Genomic DNA, 25,969 nt, shown 5'->3' on the forward strand with positions numbered 1-25,969 from the left:
TTTTGGTAGGTCTGTGAATCATACTATTTAGCTAATAAACAAGTTTACATTGGCGAAATGAAGAATTAATAGTAGTGACTATTCACAGAACAGTGTAAATGTAACTGGTACGATGAAATATGACTTAAATTGACTGGCATAATATGAAATTATTATTATTATTATTATTATTATTATTATTATTATTATTATTATTATTATTATTATTATTATTATTATTATTATTATTATCTGTTCTTTAACAGCTTCTTCCCACCTGCTGTTTCCTGTCTCCTACCCGCGCCTAGTGGCACTAATCGCCCTCCATAAAAGGACCACAAGTTGCGTCCCGACGCAGCCAGAACAACTTATGGAGGTCTCTGCCTCCACCTGGCGATGGATGGAGAGAAAGGAAGCTTCAGGATCCACAGCTGTACTCCGGTGTCTCCCTCCCTTCCTCTCTCTCTCTCTCTGTCTCCCCCACTCTCTCCCTCCCTCTCCCTCTCTCTCTCTCTCTCTCTCTCTCTCTCTCTCTCTCTCTCTCTCTCTCTCTCTCTCTCTCTCGTCATGAATGAAAGCCTCATCCTCAGGTATGCCTTCTAACCCTCAGCTGCGCTCCAGCGACCGTCAGCATCCACAACTACAACCGACACCAGCACATTCTCCCCGTGATTCCCGGGTGGATGGAACAGACACGTTATATTCCAGCAGAGAAATCCGCCTCGTAGAATAAGTGCGAACTTCGGCGATTGAGAAGAAGTGATTTAAAGAAAACCAGCCTCAGCCATGGCGACAATAGGGGAATTTGACCCGCTCAACTCCACCGTACCTGCGACCAAGATTGAAGTCACCGTTTCTTGCAGGTAAGCAGCTCCTTTATCAAACATGCAGCTCTTTAAGTTCACACAATCACACATTTCTGGCCACTTAAAGTCAGTTTGGTCGTGATAAATTCTAAGGCGCGCTCTTTTTTTTGTGCGTAATAGTTGTGCGTATTTTTTCTTCATCGGTATTGTGTCTTTAACGAGCGCGGAGAAACTCTGTTCTTTTTTGCTTTTTTTTTTTGTTAGGCTAAGCAGGAATTTGCATGTGCTGTGGGTGTAGAAGTGCGTGGGGGAGCGCGGTAACCAACAGTAGCAGGATTTATTCTGAGTGCCTTGGAGAGCTCCGGAGAGCGCAACTCTGAGATCACATGAATGCGTGGATATTAAATGTGCCAACCGACAATAGAGAGAAAAAGACAGAGAGGAATGCTGATGTGAACAATGGATGTTTTAATACAACCTGAAGGGGAATCATCTAACAGCACTAAAACTCATTTTACAAGACTCTAATATTAGCACATGGAAACGGCACCAACACAGTAAGGGAATAATAAATCTAAAAATGCAGGTGATGAAGTGTTTTTTAAAGTTTGTGTGTGAGTGTTTTGGTCAGAAGAGGCATGTAAGAAGCAGGACAAGAATTAGAAAAGTGCAGTCAGGCTAAAAATAAAGACTATGTACACTTTTCCCATGTACAGGTGATAATTTCCATATGGATTTGTAGGCATATGGCATGATGGACAATCTTCTTTTATACAGAACAGCAGTGCTGACATTTCTGTCAAAATGTGCATCTGTTGCTTTGCCTGATGAACATTAATCTGCACAGATTACCACATTTAAAATTTTTGCTTTCTGAATATCTAATTTATCGAACCACATGGTTTTGCTATAACCAAAAAGGTGCAGCATCTCAGCTTCTAAAGGCCGCCAACAGCCCACATTTATTCTATATCATTTCAGTCTGCTTAATCTGAAGATTTTCCAATTTCTTGCCAGTTTGCAGGTCCTCCATCCTCGCATCCTGTCCCAAAGAGAGACACAAAATCTGATTTTAAAACCTAAATAGTTTTGCTTCATATTGTGCTCATTTTTTCCTAAAGTTGTGTTTTTAGTCAGACTCTTTTTTCCTTTGGCAGGGTTGTTTTATTTAATCACAGAGGCGCTTTAAGGATGCAACTAATGAGTATTTTCATTCTCCACACTTGTGATAGTTATTTCATTAAATTATCAACTGATTGTTTAGTGTTTAAGTGTCAGAAATTGGTGACGTATGTCAATCATTATTCCTCAAGCTAAAATGTTCAAATTGCTTTATTTTGCTTTTTTAAACTAGAAAATCACCACTGTTGAATATTAGCTCAGACAATGACAGTCTGAGCTAATACTCAGCTGTTGGTCTCTGGTTATCTGAGGAAATAATGAAACTGACATGTATACTTTGAATCTTTAACTTTAGTTTTTGCTCACCTGTAGGTTTTTTTTTTTCCACGTATGGTTATTTTCCTTATGTAAAAGCTTATAAGGCGAGCAAAATTAATACAAAATCATTTATTTTTTCAAAACTGGACTTTGTTTGCCCCCCTAAACAATTAAATATCATTTGTATTTAAAAGCTGAACACCACAGGACATGCCAAAGCTGTAATCCACACCCCAACTGCCATAGTTTCTTTATAGTTGATACTAATTTTAAATCCTTGTATTATGCAGATGTTCAGCGATACAATTAACTAAAATTAATGGAAAAAGTCAATTTACCTTATAGATTTCTGTTATATGAGAATGTGGCTTATTTTTCAAAAATGTTTTGCTTCATTAATAATAGATTTTGTGCTTGAATCTCCTTTTGGCAGTTGCAGATTGTGGTAAAAGATGTTCCTTATTGAAGGAACATCTTTTACCTCGATTGAAGGGACAGAACCAAAATGTTGCATTTTTATTATTTAAATTTCTCTGTCAGAATCAAGCACTTGATCACAAGGTGCTTGGGGTGGATTGTTCTTGTACAAAACCTGCGTACATGTCTTTTCATTGTGATTTCTGCAGCTTAAAAAGATTGCTGTGGTTCAGTTTACCGTTTAAAATGTGGAAAACAGTGATTTCACTGACAAGTGCAAGAGTGTTTGACCATCTTTTAGTCCGTTGTTTTGGTCTGACCGTTCATGTTAAACTTGTTTCTTTGAGCTTGAGCAGTTTTGGGAAGAAGCATGATGTGAAATTGCAGCGTTCAAATGTACAATGCTGACTGAGACCTTTTCATACAGACTCCATGCCTTAAATGAAGATGAATGCTTATGCACTTGCTTATTTTATGTTTTCTATTTTTAATTAATTGACATTACTTTGACATGAAAGAGTCTTTTTGTAGATTCTGGTCAAAAAAAGCCAAATTACATTGACCGTGATTCAATGGTGATAGAAGGGGAAACTTTTGAGGGGGATGAATGCTTCTTATAGGCACCAAACAGCAGACAGACACAATTAACAAATGGCGAACATAGTGGAGAATTTTACCACTAAATAGGTCGCCATAGGAAGTGGTGGAGACCAAAACGGAGCTACAAGGAAAGTTTCTGACCTTGCTGGCTGTACAGAAACTTCAAATGGATGCTAGTGGAAGCTAATGTTGCTCTGTGTCTACTGGATGTGTAAATAGCAATAGTTAGGTAATGTTTTCTAACAACAATGAATACAGCTTTAAAGTTGTTGTAATGCTGTTAATGTCTAATGTTGTTACTGTTCTTTATGCCCTCAAGTGGCAAAATCAAGAGTTAATGCCTCTTTAATTTTAATTAGAAGTCGTGGAGCTGCAGCCGGCAAATCTCCTGCCACAGAATTGGAAAACAGAGCCCGTGTATCCTCTCACACAAAAGCATTTCCATGTCCGAGGTGATGTCTATATGCTAATAGAGCCTTGAAGCTGCTGATTGTGACAAGCTGTTCCTGGACCGCAGTGTCTCTGGGACGCAGCAGTCCATAGAGGTTAGGGAGGATCTGTCTCGGCTCCCTGACGCTGACAGAATAAGGTTGGCTCAGTGGGCCACAGAAGAATCCTCAATGCAGATCAAGCAGACATGAGCTGTAAATACAGGCCAGGAGGAGGAGACTGAGTTTTTGAAGGCCGACCTTTCTCTGGAGGAAAAGACATGGAAGAACCCTTTAAGCCAGCCCTATTCAATCAGCGGCTTTCGGGCCACATGCGGCCCGAAAGCAACTGCCGAGTGATTGGGCCGAGAAAAACAGAAAAACATCTTTCAGTAACACTGACAAGTTCTTACAAAAATTCCAACATTATTGCAAACATTGAATGCAAAACCTAGCAACTAACCCACAATGCATTGTGTTGAGGAGACGCGTTTGAAAAGTTAACATTACCAGTTCTATACAGGCGAAAATAGCAGCGTTTCTTTTTCTATCCTGAAACGACAAATCGGCGAGGAAAACCGTCGGTTTAATCCTGCGTGTACTGACAAGTATTTATTTATTTATTTACCACCAAGTCTGAACGCCAAACCAGTGCGTTTACTCTGCAACGAGTGCTTTGCAGCGCTGAAAGATTATAATATCCGAAGACACCACATTGGAAAAACATGCCGCGTTTCGGACAAACTTTCCCGAGGGATGTCATGAGAGAGCGGCTATAATTCAGAGTTTGACTGCATCTTACAACCGGAGCTGTACTACAATGAAGCGGACCTGCACAGCTCAGGAAAGGGCCACGAAAAAGAGGCCGTTCACAGACTCAGAAACTGTGAAGGACTGCATGTTGGCTGTCGTGGATGAAGTTTTAACGGACGATAAAGTTAAGACGAGTGTGACATCTGCTATCAAACAGGTCTGACACGTCAAACATTCTCGCCACAGATGTCTTCGAGACATGGTAAGTGCAACAAAGCAGCGTGCTGTAGCAGACACTAAAGGTAGTTTTATGTATTTATGTGACTATTTTCTGTTCACTTATTATAAGTTTAATATTTAAGAAAGACATTTTGTTTTGACAGTTATTTCACTTAGTTGCACTTTATTATTGCACTTTGATGTCAGCTTTATTTCGTTTCAAAGGGATAGTAACTATCACTGTGCCTACTGTTTATTTTTTTGATTATATGCACTGAAGATGTGACTGTCTCAGATGAGACCAAATATGGACAGGGACAAACTCTGTTTTGTGTTATTTCAAAAGAAGAAAAATGTCTCAAGTTCTGAAAAGTTACTGTTAAGCAAGTTACTTTTTAATGCACTTTGAGATGTGACCAAAACAAAAGATGGTGTTTCTAATCGGCACTTAGTTTTTATGTTCATATGCACCTTAACCTGTGCTTATATTTACCTATCAAAATGTGTTGAAGTTGTGTGTTTGAAATGTAAAATTTAAAGAAGCAGTATTTCAGCACAGGTTTAGTTTAAGTACTGCTCTTCTATTGTGTTTATGTCCTTTTGGATGTGGCAATACGTTAGTAAACATCCAGTGTGTTTGTTATCTTATCTGTTTGTGTTTATTTTAAATGGTTAACTTTGCTCACTGTCTGCTAAAAACGTCCGGCCCAGCTCATGTTCTTAGTCTGAAAATCCGGCCCGAGTCAATTTTTAATTGAATAGCCCTGCTTTAAGCTATGGAGCTAAATCAGATCAGGTTGTTGATAATTCTGGTCAAACCCTAATAGCCCAAAAGGTCTTATAGGACACGGTGACTCCTCCAACAGAGGAGTGATTTGTCATTTTAATGATGGCTACACCCATCAGCTCCAGCTTCCTGCACACTGAGGATCATGCTGAAGTACTGATACACTCAGAAGTCAATTTAACAAAGACACAATAGTGAGCTAACTCTGCAAACTATGACTCACAGGCCATTTTGACCCAGTGTTATTATTATTTTTATATTACTGTTGGGCCAGTCCTCTAAAAACAACTCATTGCCTTGGGAAGTTTTCTACCTGTTGGGTATATTAACCTGTTGTTGTATTCAATGCTGAATGCAGGGTTATTAGTTCTCCCTCTGATTATTAGGATGTGTTATTGTCCACAATGACCTGCTGGGACAGTTATGAAATGAGCTATTACTGATGCTATTAGTGGCACCAGTGCTTCTGAGAATGATGAGCAGTGGTTAGAGGGCTATGAATCACTGCAGTTTTGTTTTTTTTTTGTTTTTTTTTTTAGTTGGGAGCATTAGTTGAGTCATGAACTGGCCAGAGAAAGTAGATTCACCAGTTATAGAATAATTATTCCTTAACAGTCATTTGATGTTTGGTATTGTTGTGTCGAACTTTGTTGAGGAATTCTGTCCTCTGGAGGCCTAAAAGTTAATTCTGCTATAAGATTTCTGGTCGATTTATTTGGTGACGCCTTTGGTTACTGGTGCTAACAGAAAGCTCCAGTTAAATTCACCAATGTACATACAGTACCAGTATACATATAGTAGAACCAACTGGGAGCAGGAAAAACACTACTTTGTCAGACATTCTGTCTCTGTACTGCTGTTGAAACCGGTCTTTGTCTTCTGCATCATCCAGTATTTGTGCAGTAGCTTTACCTGCCTCCACATGAACTCATTCTCCAGCAATTAATTTCCTACCTGAGCTCAGAAGTTAGGCAAATTCCAGTCTGGCTTTTTTATGATTTGTTTTCAACAATGGTGTCCTCCTTGGTCGTCTCCCATGAAGTCCACTTTGGCTCAAACGATGACGGATGGTGTGATCTGACACTGATGTACCTTGACCTTGGAGTTCACCTTTAATGTCTTTAGAGGTTGTTCTGGGCTCTTTTGTTACCATTCGTATTATCCGTCTCTTCCATTTGTCATCAATTTTCCTCCTGCAGCCACATCCAGGGAGGTTGGCTACAGTCCCATGGATCTTAAATTTCTGAATAATATGTGCAACTGTAGTCACAGGAACATCAAGCTGCTTGGAGATGGTCTTATAGGCTTTACCTTTAACATGTTTGTCTATAATTTTCTTTCTAATCTCCTGAGACAACTCTCTCCTTTGCTTCCTCTGGTCCATGTTTAGTGTGGTACACACCATGTCACCAAACAGCACAGTGACTACTGTAACCCCATAAATAGGCCGACTGACTGATTACAAGTTTGTAGACACCTGTGATGCTAATTAGAGGACACACCTTGATGGAACATGTCCCTATGGTCACATTATTTTCAGTCTTTTCTAGGGGTACCATCATTTTTGTCCAGGCCTGTTTCATGAGTTTATTTTTCAAATAATTCTGTTAAACCACAGTTCAAAAACAATGTCTGATTTTTTCGATTAATTCGAGTGTGTACTTAATGTCGATTTGTTTTAATGAAAATCGATTTTCTCATCAACATCCGCCTGGTGGTGGGTGGGGTGCTGGGGCTGGGGTGCAGCTTATAGGAGGGGCTCCAAGTCACACAGGTTGGGAACCACTGAAGTAGAAGTCAGTCTACTCTATGCAAATAAGCTGCAGCCCTCTCCAGGTAAACACACCGGATCGCAGCGGGAAATGCACCGCAACCGGACCAGCATGCCACATGCGGCGCATTTCCAGCTGCGATCCGGTGTGTTTACCTGGAGAGGGCTGCAGCTTATTTGCATAGAGTAGACTGGACTCCGGGATGCTGAGAATAGGTAGGGGGTAAAAAAAAAAAATTGGATAAATCGTGAATCGGGATTTTTTGTGAAAAAATCTGAGATTTTTTTTAGGCCATATTGCCCAGCCCTAGTCTGATTTTCATTGGTTAATTTTCATAGAATTTTTTATTTATTATTACTTTTGTCAGATTCAAATTATTTCTGTGACCATTGTGAGTTTTTCTTTCATTAACCGAGGGGTACCAACTATTTTGTCCACATATGTACATACATTGTTGCATGCAGTCTGAACCCTGCAGAGGAATGCTGGCCATAAATAGCATCAGAAAAAAATGAGATCTGAGATATAAATCTAGATTTTTAGTGGGTGTCTGAATCCATCAAGCGCACTGCGTTTCCAGTCTGCCGTGTTAGTGTCTGAAATCTGAATGCATTAATTTATCAACTATGAAGAACCCTCAAAAATTTCACAATAGAACAGAAAAAGTAATTATTGCTCAAAATCCCACAATACAATGTGCCACATTTCACAGATGCCAAAATGACTGTTGTGCAACTCACCAGCTGACAGTGATGATGCAGAATGAGGATGACAGATGGACCGTCTGAAATTCCCTTGTTCATTTATTGCTCATTATTGAGTCACTCTTGAAAGTTTATCATAGACTACAGTATTAAATGATTAATTGGCTTTGAAAATGAGAAATATTCAAAATGTCCAGTCCCAGTACTGATCATACAAGTTGATCGATCGTCCGGGGAATCAAAAGAGATTCCTGATCAGACCTTTACTCAGAAGTCGTGGCTGGTAGTTTTTGAAAATGTCTAGATTTAGGATGACCAAGGCTGCAACAAACAAACACCCCTTTGAAGGCGGATTCTAACTCTGGTTCCTTCTTATCTGAGCAGCTGCCGCCTCTTTCAACAAGCCAACCTCTGAACTGAGCCTGATCTCAGCTGCAGCACCGTCAACATCCTCCTACCTCAGCTTCTCTCTTCATCTCCTGTCTGAGAAAATCCATACCAGTCTGACTCGCCTGATGTCTTTTGACACGTACTTGACATTTGGATGATTTTAAAAAGGTTTCATGTAGCCACACCGTCTCGTTATTGCGCGAGCATATTGTCAGGGGAGGTTATCCGGAGGCGAATATGTGACTTTATTTCTGAAAAGGTTCACCTGATCGTGACTTGTCTGCTTATGCTGCTTTTAGATCTCGAGTAAGTCTGCCATGTTTCATAATATGAGGCGGATTTGCCTGAAGGAAAAAAGAAATCAGCCTGTCTCAACGCACTTGATGTCCCGGTTGATCTTTTCTCTCATGTCACTTGTTTTTCCCAATAAGGGTTTCATCTCAAACACCCCAGATGTCGTGTTGCAGCTCAGAGCTTGGTAATGAGGCGGATTGCGTTTCCCGCTCAGGTTAAGATGCCTGACGCCGAGCTTTCTGTTCAGATGGATTAGACACCAGTGAAAAATGAGAATCAGGGGAGATTAGGGAGGATGCATGTCTGTGTACAGGATGAGTGCATTTATGTTCAGACAGGTAGCTGCTCAGACCTGCTGTAAGCGTTTTGTAGAAGATGTTTGATGTCACGCCGGGACAAAAATAGAAGAGGAAATCCATCATTGTGCATTCTGGCTGAAAAACCTGCAAGGCAAAGAGTGGAAAACCCCAACTGATCATCCATACGTTTAGTCCAGTTTATGTAAAATGGAAAACAATAAAAACAACTCTCCACCCAAAAAATACCAACATACAGTCATGCTCCTTGTTATGTATAATAACAGTTACATTTGCATGTTTTGCATAAACTTTAAAAGAATTGTACTTTTTTGATAATAACAATGGATCAAAAGACACCAAAGAAAATTAATGTGACCATGTGGAAGGTATCTCTGAAAGTGATGAACTTAGAGAGAATTATCAGCTGTTTTCTCAGCTTCTTTTTTGGGCTGCTGGACCCAAAACTTAATTTTATTTTTTTTTGATGTACAGGCAGCTGTACACCAAAAAGCCATATATATATTTCATGACAGAGACTAAAAACAGAGCTAAAGGGAAGTAAATGCATGATTTAGATTCATCAGATTGTCAGAAACACAACTAAAACAAATAGTGGTGCTTCATAATTGTTAGATGTATAAACATGCAACTATTTGCAACAAAATGCCCCAAATTAACTTTAACTTTATAAACGTTAAGGTGATAATATGTCAGTGATGTGTTGATTACTTGTTTCTGCTACCTCTAAGTAGACAGACCAATAAAAAAAAAAAAAATTAATCCATTGGCAAGTTTAAGTAAATTTTAGGAAAGTTAAATATGCTGCATTAGAGGTCTGCTGTTGTCCAATGAGTGTAAAATTAGTCCATTAGAAAACAAAATGGTAGCTCATTCATTGCAGTGCTTTTTAAGAAGTAGCTTGGTCACTCATATAATTGAGGTGAAACTTTGCCAAGTTACAGTGTAAATAAAGAGTTTATTTCTTTAAGTAGGTCTAATTCATTAAATCCAAACACAGGGTTCCTTATGACTGTATACATACATATGCATACATCCATATTCTTGCAAGGTAAAAGTTAAAGAAATATACACTAATATTTTACATAGACATACACTACCATTCAAAAGTTGGGGCCACTTAGAAATGTCCTTATTTTTGAAAGAAAAGCATTTTTTTTCAATGAAGATAACATTAAATTAATCAGAAATACAGTCTAGACATAGTTAATGTGGTAAATAGCTATTCCAACTGGAAACAGCTGATTTTTAATGGAATATCTCCATAGAGGTACAGAGGAACATTTCCAGCAACCATCACTCCTGTGTTCTAATGCTACATTGTGTTAGTTAATGGTGTTGAAAGGCTAATTGATGATTAGAAAACCCTTGTGCAGTTATGTTAGCACATGAATAAAAGTGTGAGTTTTCATGGAAAGCATGAAATTGTCTGAGTGACCCCAAACTTTTGAACAATAGTGTATATTCACTATGATTATGTATGCCTTTTTTTTTTTTTCTGTTTTTAAATCTACAATAACTTTGCGTTTGAATTCCAGCCCAGAAGTTGAAAAGTTTTTAAATCACATCAGGACCAAAAATATTTTTTGAATAAAATGCATTTACACTGTTTTTCCTTTGATCACTCAATCCTCAGCTTCATTTTCACACTCTTGAAACAGGCCATGCTTTCTTTGACTGACGCAAAGCTAGCTTACTCGAAACGCACAACAGTCCATCCATCCACCTTCATCTCGTAGAGAATCAGGGTTGGATGGATCCTATTATAGCAGACATTGGTCGAGACATCGTGTTCACCCTGGACAGGATGCCAGTTCATCACAAGGCTAACTCAAACAGAAAGCCATGCCCACTCACAGTCATGCCAAAGGCCAATTTAGATTCAGTTAACCTGCCATGCATGTCTTTGGACTGCGAGAGGAAGATGGAGAACATCCAAACTCCTAACAAAAAGGTCGACCAGCATGCCCAAACTTAACACTCGCTACCCTGAAATAGTTTACAATGTAGGGAAATGTTTGCTAGTTTAGGTACAGTTTGTGAACAGGACAGGTTCTGGTATGAAGTAGATTAATGTTAAGCTTACTCAAATCACTCTCTATTCTTTAAACAGAAGCTTCAATAGGTGGAAGCAGGGTGAGTTCCCACATCAAAGCCTTCTATACGCCTTCAAATCTCATTAATGGAGCAGTGATCTCCAAAATAACCATTGGCACACTTTTTAGAGCCAGATTTAGCCGTTGAGACCATTAACAGTTGTTAAAGTAATGACTGACTTGACGTTAGTTATTGTTTGTTCAAACTTGACTGATTACATTTTCAGTTTAGCAGTCAAAATTCTGAGGTAACCGAGTCCATGTGGGTTTAATTTCCCGTAAATTCAAGATGAAAATTTTCCTTCTTTCTCTTTTTCGAAGTAGTGCCCATGTGTTACTGGAATGTGCAGAACAAGAAAAGTCTCATCCGACAGATCAGAGAACATTTTAGGCGTCATTATGTTTACTAGAATCTTAAATAAATATATTTTCTATATGAGAGCCTCGAGGAAGCTGCTTAATTAGAAGTTGTCTCTTCCTCTTTTTGCAATATCTTATTTCATTCTGTTTGATATATGGATGTAATTCAGCCAAGGAACACTACAGTATATTGGAGTGCTTTGGTGCGCAGTGAACGATATCTATTTCCATTTGGTTTGTTGTCCTTGTAGGTTTAGTTTCTGCCTCTTTCCTCCTTTTGACTAATCATTGCTATTTGTCTGATTTTAGTCTCTGGAATTACTAGTCTGTAAGTTGTGCTGATAATGGCCCTACAAAGAGTTCACCTTTTTTACCCTTTAGGTTTTAATTTGCCAATTTATAGTCTTCAGTTGGTGTGTATACAAAATGAAATATAAATTAATGCCAGATTTAAGGAGGCCATGGAGAAATTCTGATATTTCCTTCTGTTGTATTGGAATCAGATGACAGATATAGTAGTTAATCAGGTATATAGAACAAAACACTGTCAGGAACATGCAGATACGTGTGTTTAGATGAATAAAAATCCTTTATTTTAGGTGTCTACAGACATCATTATTTCATATACCTCTCAGATGATGAAAGCAGACAATGTGACACTGTTTCTCTTTTGCTCTATCACAGCTGCTGTGTTGACATAAAAATAAATCAGCGGTGACATAACATTATTTTTGCTGCATAAACACACATCTGATTTGATCACTTGTCATTATGGAGGCTCCCCACTGAAGAAGAAGCTCCGGTTTGGCTGCAGAGCGAACACAGTGTCTGTGTGAGCGAGCGGCTCTGTCAGATGATGTGTCAGCGTGGATGTGGGTTAGACAGCAGACAGATAGCGTGGAGGGAAGCCGAGTTGTTCCTTTTGTCTTATGTAAGTGGCAGCCTGCCTGCCTCGTCGCTGCTCTACATACTATTAGACGAACCCAGTGTGGCGGCCACCCTGCAGTCTGCAAAGATTACTGATGGTGGAGGATTGTTTAAGAGACAGGTGGAAATAAATGACCTCGTCTCTGTAGCAAGGAAAGCACCTATTAACCCCAATTCCCCCCGACATGTGTCCCTGACTGGTGGGATGCCACAAGTATAAAAATAGCTCCTCAGAATGGATGTTCTTTGTGATTTTAAGGGTGCTGGAACAGAGTAGAGTTGGACCAAGGACGGTTATTAGTACACGTTATTCATTTAAAGGAGAAAGTGGGGTTTTACATAAAGTAAGTTCACACAGTGATAATTAAGTCCACCAGGACCAGGCAAATCTTTCTATTTCACAGTATACCAGAGTTTTAAATCTGTCCCCGTGATGTTTTACATCAACCAGAAACGGTTATCTGTAGTAACTGAGTAGCTATGGTGGTGAAGACAGTTGGAGCCGCAATATCAAATACAATCGCAACTAGGAGCAAAAATCAGGGAAGTGTTGCGTTTGTGTAATTACTCACAGACAGAGCCACAACAAGACATCCACAATGTAGGTTAATTTAGTGGCATTTTTTTTATTTTTTTTGGGCCAATTACTGGTAATCAAGAAAAGTCGATAACTGATATTTGTGACTAATATACATTAAATGTAATGTTTTAACATCATGTGACAGCAGAGAATCTGTCATTCATAACTAGACTTCTTCATTCATAAGGGTGACTATAACTGAATACATAAAATATTAATCGGAGCCATTAAATTATCTCCTCTGTTTATGTGGGATCAACTGAGATTTATCAGTTTGTCTCCTGCAGTTATGTCTGTTGTTCTTCTATATTGTCTTACTTTTTCTCTGTTCTGTCATTTTTATTTTATTTAAAGCATTATTAATTATTGTTTTCCAGATGCTGTTTCTGGTTAATCTGTGGCTGCCTTCTAACTTAGCCGCTAGTGTAGCCTTAGCCTTTGTGAGAGAAGCTGATTTCCTGGTTTGTGCCAACGGCTTGTGTTTCTTGTTCAGTTTTTGCTGCTTGAGAGACATTTCTGAGACCACAGAGTGACGACAGACAGAGAGAGGACCTGAAGTAGCCCATTTAGTTCATCGATAATCCATCAATAAAAGTACAGATCATCAGAAAAATGCTAAATATCAGCCATGATCATCAGCCAAAACTAGTGAAAACTGTTGTTGCTAACACGATCAGTGAGTCATTACATTATCTGAAAGAGTGCTGTGTTTCTTTGTTCAATAACATTAAAGATAGCACCAAACAGGAGCCCAACTACACTAACTATTGGTTGTTTAAAGAATACTTGCACTGAAGCAGGAGCCATCTTGTCTTGGCAGTTATTTATTGAAATAAATAGTATTTTTTGGGTTGTTTTTGTTTTGTTTTTTTTTGTTAGTGCCACATTCTATGAATGAAAGAGTGGATGTAAGTTTCAGAAAGTTTAATGAGCTGTTTGACGAGAGTATGACTCATGTTGTGAGTGTGAAAGTTTTTCATTATTCTTTTGAGAAGCCATTTGAGAGCCGCGCTGCTGCTGTGACGGCTGCACAGTTCGGTTGGTGGGCCGATGCTAAAAAGCGACATTGGCAGCACTTTCAGAGTGAAATGCCAGGTAGGTCAGTGAGCGCAGGGTGCCAGGACTTCACAGTGGGAGAATGTCAATCACAGCAGGGGACGGCTCTGATTGGATACTCGGCTTCTCCCACATCGTGTCCTGAAGGTCTCAAACGTGAGGCCACTTTACAAGCAAAAACCTTTGTCTCCCAAATAAGATCAGTGCCTCAGCAAAAGCTTCAAAGACAGTTTCTGTCTCAGAGCGAATGTGAAGCACCAAACAAAACCCTTCAAAGTTTTCAGATGACAGGCAGGCGTCCTCGCTGTGTGCATATCTGATTATTTTCTGCAGCAAAGCAGATTGCTCTCTCTAGTGATTCATTGCCCCTTGCTTGTCATAGACGTGGGAGTTGTTGCTTTGTCAGAGTGGAGCTTCTGCTAACAAGCAACCCCTAATAAGTCCCCCAGTACACGTGTTCACCCAACTTAGTGGGAAATCATGAAAAAATGTGTGCAGATCGACTGGTAATATTTCAAGTTTCATTTTATATATCCACTCAAGTCAGCTGCAGTATGCTGCAATACAACAATAAACAAAAACAACATCACAATATGCAAAAAGGATGGTGGGATTAAGCATTAAGAAAGAGAACAGTCTTGGCAGCAGATCCCTCAGGAAATGTCTTGAATTGCCTGCAGATGTACTGTATGTACCAGTGAGCAGTGTGAGGCTCCCAGGGACACACACATGCATCCGTAAAGCTATTTATAACAGCATCACGGCACCAATAAACAGCCACAAGATGCTTACGGAGAGTATCGCAAATTGATAATTGAAGGCTATGCAGAAGTGTCACCAGTGATCACCGGAAATAGTAATAGACAGGCAGGGAAATCAAGTCAGGAGTTAAATGGCAGTGTTTGACAACGTTTTGTGATAAATAAAAAAATTTTATGTGATCAGTGAAGATATGCAGTCACTTTAATTGAGCAAGGAAGGTTTTTTTTTTAATCAGTTCAACTTGATTTTACTGAACCATGCAGCTTGAAATATGTTTCTTGGATTTGCCATGAGTTCTCTAGTCTAATAAAAACCTTTCTATTGGAATTCAAACTTTCATGACTCAACACATTTGCCAGTGATTACTTTGTTTGCTTGAATAATCCTACAGCTTTCATGAAATTTCATCAGCACCTGTTTCCAGAGTTGGACCCATGATTTAACCCTTGATAGTGCATCCAATTGATAAACTTGTTGAACAGCATCTAAAGCTAAAGTCGAAACTTCAGCCAGTCACCCATACATGTCAACCCATTTCTATGCCCAAATGGTTCATCCAATAGATCTGTAAAATCCATAAAAAATCAGAAGTATCCCTAAATGGCAAAAATATGTATTAGATATTAAGACTAAAAGCAATGTTTAACTGCAAGGAATATTCAGTGACTTGGAGATTTTCTTGTACCTGTCCCCTGACTTATGCTTTTCAATAACCTTTTCACAGAGTTGTTACAAGTGTCTTTTTGTCTTTATGGTGTAATTACAGCCAGGAGTACTGATTCACCAATGACTGTACAGATACAGGTGTCTTTATACTACAAAGAAACATTCCTTACACTCAGATAATCTCAGTCTTACTAATTGTGTGACTTGTGTGGCTGCACCTGTGTTGAATTACATGAGCCATTTTAAGGAGGGTGAATACTTATGCAGTCACTTGTTTTCTGTTTGTCAATAATTGTCTTATTTGGTTTGTTTTTGTCCAGAACGCCAGAATAAGTTGACCATGTTCAGTGTTTAAAAGCTCCAAAAGGGGAAAACTCTTAAGGGGGGTTAATACATTTTATAGGCGCTGGAAGCGGCAACAACAACGTCCGAGCAGCGACCTGCCACATTGAAAATTTCAAGTTTTGCTGGGAATTTGGATGTGCAACAAGGCAGTTATGGTAGGTTTTTTTTTGCAGTGGATTGTTCATTTTAACGGCAGTGCTTGCCTCACTGCATACAAATATTCCACCACAACAATTCCACTGTCATTAATTTGAGGGAATGCTGAAGCTGCGTCCTTTGCTGAGCTTCACCTGTGATTGGTTTAAAGAAATACAAACAAGCCAGGGCGTTTTTTTCCCCCGTTGGACAATGATGTCCAATAGTGGTGCAGCCACACTGTTATGTTCTACAGAATGGTCTGGCTAATTGAGAGCACTGCTGGAACAAGTTAAACTATAGGGATGCATGGTTGTTTAAACAGAATGTCTTGTTTTCTATCGAGTGTGTAAGATCGATAGGTTTTATTTTTTTTAAAGCTTTATATTATTTTGGGACCATCTTTTCACAAAAACTAAGTGTGCTATTGTTAGACTTGATTGGACTATGAAGGCTGACAAGTCTATTCAGACAACTCTGTTAAATGGTGACACTTAGCCGGTGACTGTCTTGTGTTAATGGTGTTTGTTAAAGGCAGCTAGTAACAGAAATATTGAATAAACAACAACATGAAACAGCTTTTTATATACACTACTGTTCAAAAGTTTGGGGTCACTCAGACAATTTCATGTTTTCCATGAAAACTCACACTTTTATTCATGTGCTAACATAACTGCACAAGGGTTTTCTAATCATTAATGAGCCTTTCAACACCATTAGCTAACACAATGTAGCATTAGAACACAGGAGTGATGGTTGCTGGAAATGTTCCTCTGTACCCCTATGGAGATATTCCATTAAAAATCAACTGTTTCCAGCTAGAATAGTCATTTAACATATTAATAATGTCCAGACTGTATTTCTGATTAATTTAATGTTATCTTCATTGAAAAAAACTGCTTTTCTTTCAAAAATAAGGACATTTCCAAGTGACCCCAAACTTTTGAACGGTTGTGTATATGATATGATAAACGGTATTCCACATATAGATTTTCAGTTGATTAAAGTAGATTTTTATTGAGGTTTCCTTGTCTTGATGCATTCTGCTTCTCTGACAGAACGTGACAGCTGTCCTCCAAAAATACAAACTCCGTAGATATAATTAATTTGTGCAGAGAACCCACATGGCTCTGTTTTCTTGCACTACAAGCTGCTGTACTGAGTCCCACGCGTGAGCATGAACATACTGTATGAACACACGAACAGAACAGCGTGAACATGTGCGGGTGAACACTGTGCAGCTCCCTGCAGTCGCCCTGAGACTCTCCTCATCACCCTGACAGCTATGAACCCTCGAGAATCCAACGTTTCAATCTGTCAGTTCCCGCATCTCAGCTCTTTATTGCACACTGTGTTTATTATCGCAGTCAATTCTCACTAATGTGTCAAGTTGTTAGAAGGAAATTGGGCTGTAATCCTGGCACAGATTTGATGTGTGTGTGTGTTCTGATGCTCTCAGTGTTTGTGTGCGTGATTCATTTCCCTTGGTGCAGTGACAAAATGAGAAAACACAACATCCTGTTATGTGTCAACTTTAATAATACTGACCAGAGAGGGGGAGTTTGCACCTCAACTCATGCCTTTTCTTGTTTGCACTACCTACCACCATGATACATAGGATGCTGCAGACTTCTGTTATTCTGCTTTTTGATGTGTCCTTTTAGGATGCTTCTTGTTGCTCCCTTGCAAAAGTTAACAAGAACTTGGCACATGAATTTAGCTTTCGTATATTTTCTAAAGAAGTACCTTAGTTTCTGAGCTTTCTTTAACAGACTGGAGATGTGATTACTGTAACCAAACCTGTTCACCTGCTCCACGTCACACACTCATGGGGGCCTTCAGTGGTGAGACTCTGTAACTCCATAATGCTGTGACTGTTATTCGCATACTTGGACGCTACAGTCATGAACAAAACTTTACAAACACTTATAAAGATTAAGTGTATCATGGCAATGTTGCATTTCCTGTGGCTCCTATAGCTCATATCGTGAGCTAATCATGCATTTTGGTTCTTTCATAGATTTAATGTAGGTTACTGCAACACAGGTGTTAGTGTCCACAGTCAAACCTGTCTTACATCTCCATGGGCCGACAGCAGCACCTTAAGGCTCGACTGAAGTTTGCTGCTGATCCCAGAGACAAAGAAAAGGCCTAATAGAGGAACGTTCTGTACTTTAAACAACTAGAAATATGTTTGGAGGAGAGAAGGTGAAGACTTTAACCCCAACAGCAAACCTACCGTCAAGCATGGTGGTGGCATTATTATGCTCTGGGACTGTTTTGGTGTCAGTTGAACGGGTGCTTTACACAAATGGAATAATGAAGAACAAGCATTGAGGTTGGAGCAGAAGGTTGGATTTTGGATGCTGTTGGGTGTTACAAAAAGACCAAACACACATGAAAAATGGTAGAGAAATTGTTTAATCAGTCTAGAATTAAAGTTTTAGACTGGTCTCCCCAAAGTACTGACTTAAACCCAATCAAGAACCTGTGGACTGTGATTAAGAAACAAGTCTGTTTCAAAGATCCATCAAATTTAGCTGAACTGTACCAAGTATCTCAGGAGGAGTGGTCAAAGCTTGTAGACGGTTACTAAAAGTGCCTAGTGGAGATAAAAATGGCCAAAGATTTAATCAAATATTAGCAGTTTTGTACAAATATTTTTGACCGAGCAGATTTTGTCATGTTCTTAGAAGATCTAAAATAAATCTAGGAAAGAACCAAATGCCCATAACTATGGCTGTAATGCACTGTGGGATGCAATAAATCATGCAGAAAGCTCACCATGGAAAGCTGATCAGCGTCATCATCCAGATATCTTTGGCAAATGAGAAATTTTCATGTTCGTCACACACTGCTTACTGCTTTAGGTCAGAAGCAGTATGCCAGTAGTAGATTTTATGCCATTTCATTTCTGTTAGACGGGGCTCACACTGCTGGAGTTTTGGGCTAATTTACTTTTGTTTCAGCCCTCCAACAATTGAAAGGAGAAATATGGTCTTTGCCGGACTTCTCATTTTAGGTTCTTGAAGATGTTTCACCTCTTATCCAAGAGGATTATTCTGAACTCTTGGATGAGTGGTAAAATGTCTTCAAGAACATAAAAAGAGAAGTCCAGTTGCTTTCTAGTGGAGCTCCTAGGATTACCATGACCTGAATAATTGAGAATCTACAGAGGCATATCTGGTCTACATCGACATTTGGCCCAGATTATTAGGTAGGGCTTATGTGATGGATTTACAGATCTAGTTTGAAACCTCTGCTTGCAAAATAATCATTGCTACCAATTAAAATCAAACACATTTGACTTTGAGGAGTTAAAATTGCAATAATGATGGTTATTACAGAGAAACTGTGGGCACTTAATCAGTGGCTCTGTTACACTGTGACTGTTGGCCTATAACTCTTCTAGTGCATGACTCTTACTTTGTTTTTCTGTAAGTCTGTTATTCTTTGACTGAGTGACTCTGTTATACTGTTATGCCAGTATTTGGTGACTCTGACCCTGTTACTGTGTCATTCTGGTACTTTGTGGCTATTATTTTGTTACTCCGCAATGCCCGGCGATATTGTTACCCCTTTGATTCTGTTACTCTGTGAGTCTGTGGCTCTGCAATTCTGTGATTTTTTTAAACACAGTCTTGGTAACACAATAACTCAAAAACTATACAATGTAGAGACTTCATTCTGAATCACCGCAATTGCTCCATAAGAGGAAAAAGCCTTTATTTTCATGAATTCATTATAGCACTTTAAAATTCCCTTTTCCAATATCTAATTTGGGGCCTGCAGATATGGTTAAGGGCCTTGCACAGGGGCCAGTAATGGAGAGTTTGAACCTCCGACCATCTGTTTGCGAGCCCAGACCCTCAACTGTTGAGCCACCGCTGCCTGACTAGTAAAACTGTTAAGCTTTTGAGCACTTTTCTGCATAAATTTGTAATGTGGATGCAAAATCTCTTCATTTTCCTGATGGCAAACTACTTGTTCTGTGAGCGAACACGATGTGTGCTTCTGTCAAGCAGATCATGGTGGAACATAAGGCAGTTTCAGCAATTCAGGCTCCCTGTGTTGGCTTTTCAGCTAATTGGTGAAATTCCAACGACACAAATAAACACGAGCAAATAACAACATTAGACCAATTACAGAGCCGATTGACAGACTGTAATGTTTCATTGCTGGGAGAGAAGGAAAGAAAGCTGTTCATGCAGGCTGGTGGAAGATAAGCTGCGTGGCTCTCAGTGGGAGCTGCTTTTTAGTCACAAATCTGCTGGCTGCCATCCTTAAAGGAACACTTTTTGCTACACTGTCCTCTCTGTGAACCTTGGACTAAGTTAATGTTGAGATAATTTTACTTAATGAAGTTCTGTGAGTTATTCTGAAGAGGTGGAATGAAGCCAGCTCTGCAACAGTAAGTCAACAACAACACACAACTTGTGGAAAGTAAACATTTTGTTTGTTGAGTTTTTAGGCTTTAGAAAATCTAGTCAGTGATGAAAGAATGTAGTCTTTGGGGCTGTGGACTCCAAGGTGCTCAATTTTCAACTAAGGTAGAAAAATGCAGTGTAAGTGCTGTTATTTTACAATCTACCATCTTACCATTTACGAAGTGGTGAAAATCGATTGAGTTGATCATGTGTACAACCTGGGGTCAGAGGTAACATTAATTTTTCAGTTAAAATTCTTCAAAAACCATGACTTTTCTTTTATCCCAATAACAATATTGTATAACTCTTCCAGTTGGGACACTATTGGAGTGGTTTCATCTATCATACCTGCCCAATGATGTCATAATATTGTCCATCAATGCAAAAACACACACACAAAAAAAAAAAATTCCTTTTTTTTCTCACAAAATATGCCTTTGACTGACACCATTCTTTACATTTCTAAAGCTCCTATTGGTGCCAATCACAGATGAAAAATACTGTTTTGTTGCTATTATGCTATTATGTTTTGGTAGAATATCAGAATAGACACATTTGCACCATCATATAACTAGTTTGAATTATTATTATTCTTATTAAGACCACATGTACATATTAATGAGCCTGCAAAATTCCAGGACTCTAGCTACATTGTTTGTCAAGTTATGGTACTTCCAACATTGCTCCACAGATTGGTGTGAAGAAAAAGATGCAACAATGAACATGACCCCACCTCTCTATAAGAAGTTCTAACTCAAAAATTGTATCCATGTTTTACCTTTGAACATAGATATGCACAAGAAAAAAAATCTGACATATATGAGATGGTCAGGGGTGAACTTATTTAATTTGGATTGAGATTGAATGACCCATTAGAGCTCGTTTGTTGTCATTATCTCCCTATATCATTTGTTTCCTATATTCTACCCGCTCTTAATATCCCTGATGATTGTGTGGTTTCAGTGGTGAATTACAATAGGCATTAATTAGCATTTTCTTTAGCCAGGTTTCTTAAAAATGTGCCTATCCTGTTTTGATGATTGTTAAATTTCACATTTATGTGCTGGAGTCAGTGTTGAGTAGCTGCTGCTAAACATCACAGAGCAAAATGGTCGCAACTGAGAGGCTTTTTCAGTTGTGGTTTTAAAACTGGGACAGAAGCTGGAATCTGAATCTCAAAGAGACACACGTTGCTCCAATTCCACTGCTGCTTTTGTCTCGGATGTTGGAACGGGATTGTCGTGTTGCTACTTTTAGTTCAAATACAGAGTTTTTCCAAACTTCACACAGCACTGTGGTCTGTTTGACGTCTGACTTTGCAGAAACCCTTTTCACCGTCGAGGCCCCTTTTACTGGGATAAGCCTGAATCTGTTATAAAAACACAAACAGGTTGCTGACCGTGGCCATCTGCTACTACTATGGATAAAAAAAAAACTCACAGTTTTGCCACTGCTACTGGTCCAAGCCACTTTGTGTCTCATTTATAGACCCAGAACTGTGCAGAAACACCAGATTTCCAGACAATGTGGAGCCCATACAGAAACATAGATAGATAGATAGATAGATAGATAGATAGATGTTTATCTCCTTGGGTCAATTCAAGGTATAGTACAGTAGGTATAGTAAGGTACAGTAGAGTTTGAGATTTTGGACAGTAAAAACTAATTACCAGAACCTAAAGAGCCTATAGTGAAGTTCTTCCAGATATAGTTTGGAGACATTAATCTGGAAAGTTGATAGAAATGAATTATGACACGTCTGTTGCACATAACAGGATTATAGGTGTTTCACTTTGTTCAGAAATAGAAATTCAGTTTGTTTGAATGGATTATCTGTGGGTCAGTCTGTGTCAAATGAGGCAAAATTCATCAAATGTGTTGCTGCGCTTTTGCCGATTGTGTTAACAGTTAACTTATTTGTTATTTTGGGACTCAAAGCTAAGTTCAGCAAAATATTTGAATTGAATATTGAAAATTTCACGTTTTCAGAATTGAGAATTCTTTTCACTTTCATATTGTACCTGAGAAGCCATTTTAAGGGATCAATATCTCCAGAAATATAACTCCCGCAGTTATAAATATAAACTTCTACCATGAATGCATTTTTGTAGGAAATATACAACAATTTCATCTGTATCTTCATCAAATTTCTTGCCTCTGTGAAGAAACCATTAAAATGGATTCCCAGGTGAGATGAAAACATATGAAATTCTCGAAATTCAGCCAAAGCTGTAATGTTATTTATTTAAGTCCTCTGCAGCAGTGAGAAGCTTCTTTATTTCGTGTGCGTACTGCAATGTGTGAAACGAGTTTATGCATTCATTGTGCACACAAAAAAACTTGGATGTTTTAGGATGCGTGCTGATTCTTTAAGCACGTGTCATTTTGTCACTTTCCAGTGTGAGTACACAAATTAAAATTTAATTACCAACCTATGTTTCACGCTGTCATCATGTCATCTTGAAGTTATGTAATGTCACACAAAAGTGACAACTCAGTGTTGTTGCAGTTGCTTTAGACTGACTGGAACTGTATTTTATATATGACTATGTTCAAAACTAGACAAAAACCCTTTGTCAGTCTTCAAATGTCTCTTTTCTTTTGTTGCAGGAATCTGTTAGACATGGACACCTTCTCTAAGTCAGATCCAGGTAACTGCCTCTTTTCACCTTCACTCTTTTAATCAAACTCAGTGTTCTCATTTGTAATTTCTGCTCTGACGTGATTTCACATTCCCTCATGTCTTTTGCACTGCACAACACATTAGTCAAACTGAATGTGTTCAATTTCATGCAGCATTTATTAAATCACTACCTCGTGCACCTTATCAGCGAGCAGCAAGCATCAGTGAGCAGTAACACAGCGAGTGTCTCTTAGAGCATTTAGGGACACAATGCAGCAGCCGAGTGAATGAAAAGCCGAGTCTCGGGGGTCGAATGCCAAGAACTTTCAATTAAGTTGGTTTCCAGTTAGGGCGACTAATCGCTGGAGCCTGACTGACGCTTAATGATTACTGTCCACACATTTGCACAGTATGAAGTACAGAAACCTTTAGGAACAGCACTAAGTGGTGGACAACAGATTAGTGCAACTCTGAGCTGTTTGAAAGAGAATAAAAGAATAACAGAGAGCACGGGATACAAAGAGAGAAATGACAGAGGATGACAGAAAATAAATAGCATGGATGTCAGGAAAGGTTTCAACTTGATTGGCAAGTTTTCAACTGAGACACCTTCTTCTGCTGGGACACAGTAGTTCTCTCTGTCGACATAATTCATAAAGTTTAGCTGTTTCTTATCCTGAGCATGCTACCACAATCTTTTTTATTTTGCTGCTGTATAGCAAGTACACCTCTGAATGTGTTTTTGTATAGTTTACTTGTTATATTTGCACCATAATAGTGTTTTTGCACATTATAGCCTAGTTCAGCAGATGTAAAATGATTCAGATGTGTAGCAGCCAGGGTTATTTAATCTAATTGAAGCAGGTGCTGAAAATAAAGGCTCCAAAGTACAACCAAAATGCAACAAAAGTAAGTCCACATGTAGTTCAGTTCAATGCAGGTTAACTTGATTAACAAACTTTTAAAGGAAACCAAGAATGCCACAAACTTTCACAGTTTTGGTCTATATGGCATCTGAGATATCATGGCTCCACATGGAAAGAAACTTCCTGAATATATAAGAAACCAGATTGTAAGATGGAAAATGGTACAAGAGGATCGGCAGCAACTGGCAGATGATGTAAAAGAGTTGCAGCAATGGTTAGGAAGTAGGAGAAGAGCCATACTATCAAGAACAGGAGTTATTGGCAAAAAATGCAAGCATGATTGACACGAACCTGCCTGTAAGTGTCTACACACCATCTGAAGTGTAGGAATTACCTTTACTGCTGGACTAAACTGGGGCAATAGATTGTAAGATGATGGTTTTGTGAATGTCTGTATGTTTACAGCCACTCTTGTAATCTCTGTATTTGTGCAGATTAGTTTTTCTTTCTTTATAGATATTAGGTAGTAGGAGGTAGTGGTTATTGCTCATACACATTAAGATTATTGATGCACTTTTGCAGTATTACAGAAACAAGATACAGGGTACTTAGTTTGTGCTTCAGGGACCCGATGAGGACAAGAGGATACATATGTACAAAGAAAACCAATTCTTATAAAAGAGAATTATTTTAGACTACTTTCTGTGGATGCTGCATTCATATGCAACTTCAAAAACAGTATACAAGACTGTATTTGTGTACAGTCCTGTGCCTTGTGGTGCTTATAGTTTGTCATCAGTGAGTCCATGCATGTCTGTGTGGTCGTTCCAGTGTTTGATAGTGTGTGTGAGTGTGTGTGTGTGTGTGTGTGTGTGTCTGTGTAAGTTGCGTATTCCACAGCGACTGTGTTTCTTTGTAGCGCCGATGAAGGAGCCTCAGATCTCGGTGTCAGAGTACACACAGCGTTATCACTAAAAGAAAAGAAATTCTCTTTGAGCATTACACTGAGCAAACCCAACAAAATCCATGTGAGCTTGTGCAGCTTTTTGGTTAACACAATAACAAAAAGTCAAGTCGGGTGAAGCAGGCGCTTTCTAACTTTAAATCCCCTTAAGTGTAGGTGCTCTGTGCTATTTTGTAACACAATCAGATTTATAGAGAGAAATATGGTTCTTATTACAGTACAGAAAACACGATAAAACAATATTGGGAGGAGTGACTGAAAAATCACTGCTCACACTTTAAGTCTCATTAAGGAGAGAAAAATAAAACGCTTTATGGTAAATATGATTATAATGTTCAACAAAGTAGTACAAGAAGTACAACTGGAACAAGATAGTGCACTTAACTATTCTGCCAGCTTTAAACCAAACATGAGACAACAATTTAATGCAAGTCATACATAAAATACTTCACTGCATCCTTTGTCATTTTAGTCCGTTGAGGTGAAAAATTTACCATTTCTAACTGGTTTGTCGAGAGAAAAAAAAATCAAAAACAAAGAAGGAAGAAATATTTGGAAAGCTACAGCATGTAGGACGTCTGATGAAGAGCTACATGGTTTGTTGGGGCTGTTTGGGGAATGAGTGATCACATGGAGAGTCAGAAGTACTGTAGCTGGATGATGACAGTTATGCAAGATTTAGACAATATTTGCAATTTTTTTTATTACTGATCAGATATTCAGACTGTCGAATTGAAGCGTCGTACAAATGTTATTTTAACAATCCTCACATTCCTTAACAGAAATGTTGGTGTTGCTAAATAGTCATAGAATGAAATCAGGCCAGTGTCCAGAGACTAGAGCTACATACTGTCTGCAGTTGATGATGTGTGATAAATAAAGTATTCCATATGTAGAATAAATCTTTGAAACCAATACTTATAGAATTAAAATCTCTGTAAATCAACTAAAATGAAAAGTTTCCCATCATACCTGAAAGTCGTGCAATCGCAGTAGAACAACTGCAGCCTCTGGATCTGTAAACTGCTGCAATCTTGATCTCATGATGTTACTGTTGCTTACATTTGAGAGACGTCAAAGAAAGTCGTGATCAAGTTGGACAGAAATCTAACCTGCATGAACAGTGTGTTGATCGCTGCTGATCCAATCTCTAGAGCGACCCTAAAGACTTGTCAGCAAAACATGATACATAGTATTTAAGTGCAGATCTGAGGATCTGAGGTTGCTCACTTTTACCTGCTTCACAGTGCGGTGCT

General features: G+C 38.8%; 1 protein-coding gene across 2 annotated transcripts in view; it reads left to right on the plus strand.

Moving 5' to 3' along the window:
* Window positions 1–494: 494 nt before the first annotated feature.
* Window positions 495–25,969, plus strand: part of LOC111580325 (copine-9-like) — a 184,628-nt gene continuing 159,153 nt past the window's right edge. Inside the window, exons 1-2 of one of the 2 annotated variants that reach the window (XM_055010559.1) lie at window positions 495–842; window positions 22,871–22,911. In XM_055010559.1, coding sequence (XP_054866534.1) covers window positions 766–842; window positions 22,871–22,911 — 118 coding nt within the window. In that variant the 5' untranslated portion in view covers window positions 495–765. The remainder of the gene's footprint in view (window positions 843–22,870; window positions 22,912–25,969) is intronic. The other variant, XM_055010558.1, reaches the window with a different exon arrangement.

The sequence above is a fragment of the Amphiprion ocellaris genome, chromosome 5, assembly GCF_022539595.1.
Source record: "Amphiprion ocellaris isolate individual 3 ecotype Okinawa chromosome 5, ASM2253959v1, whole genome shotgun sequence".
NCBI lineage: Eukaryota > Metazoa > Chordata > Actinopteri > Pomacentridae > Amphiprion > Amphiprion ocellaris.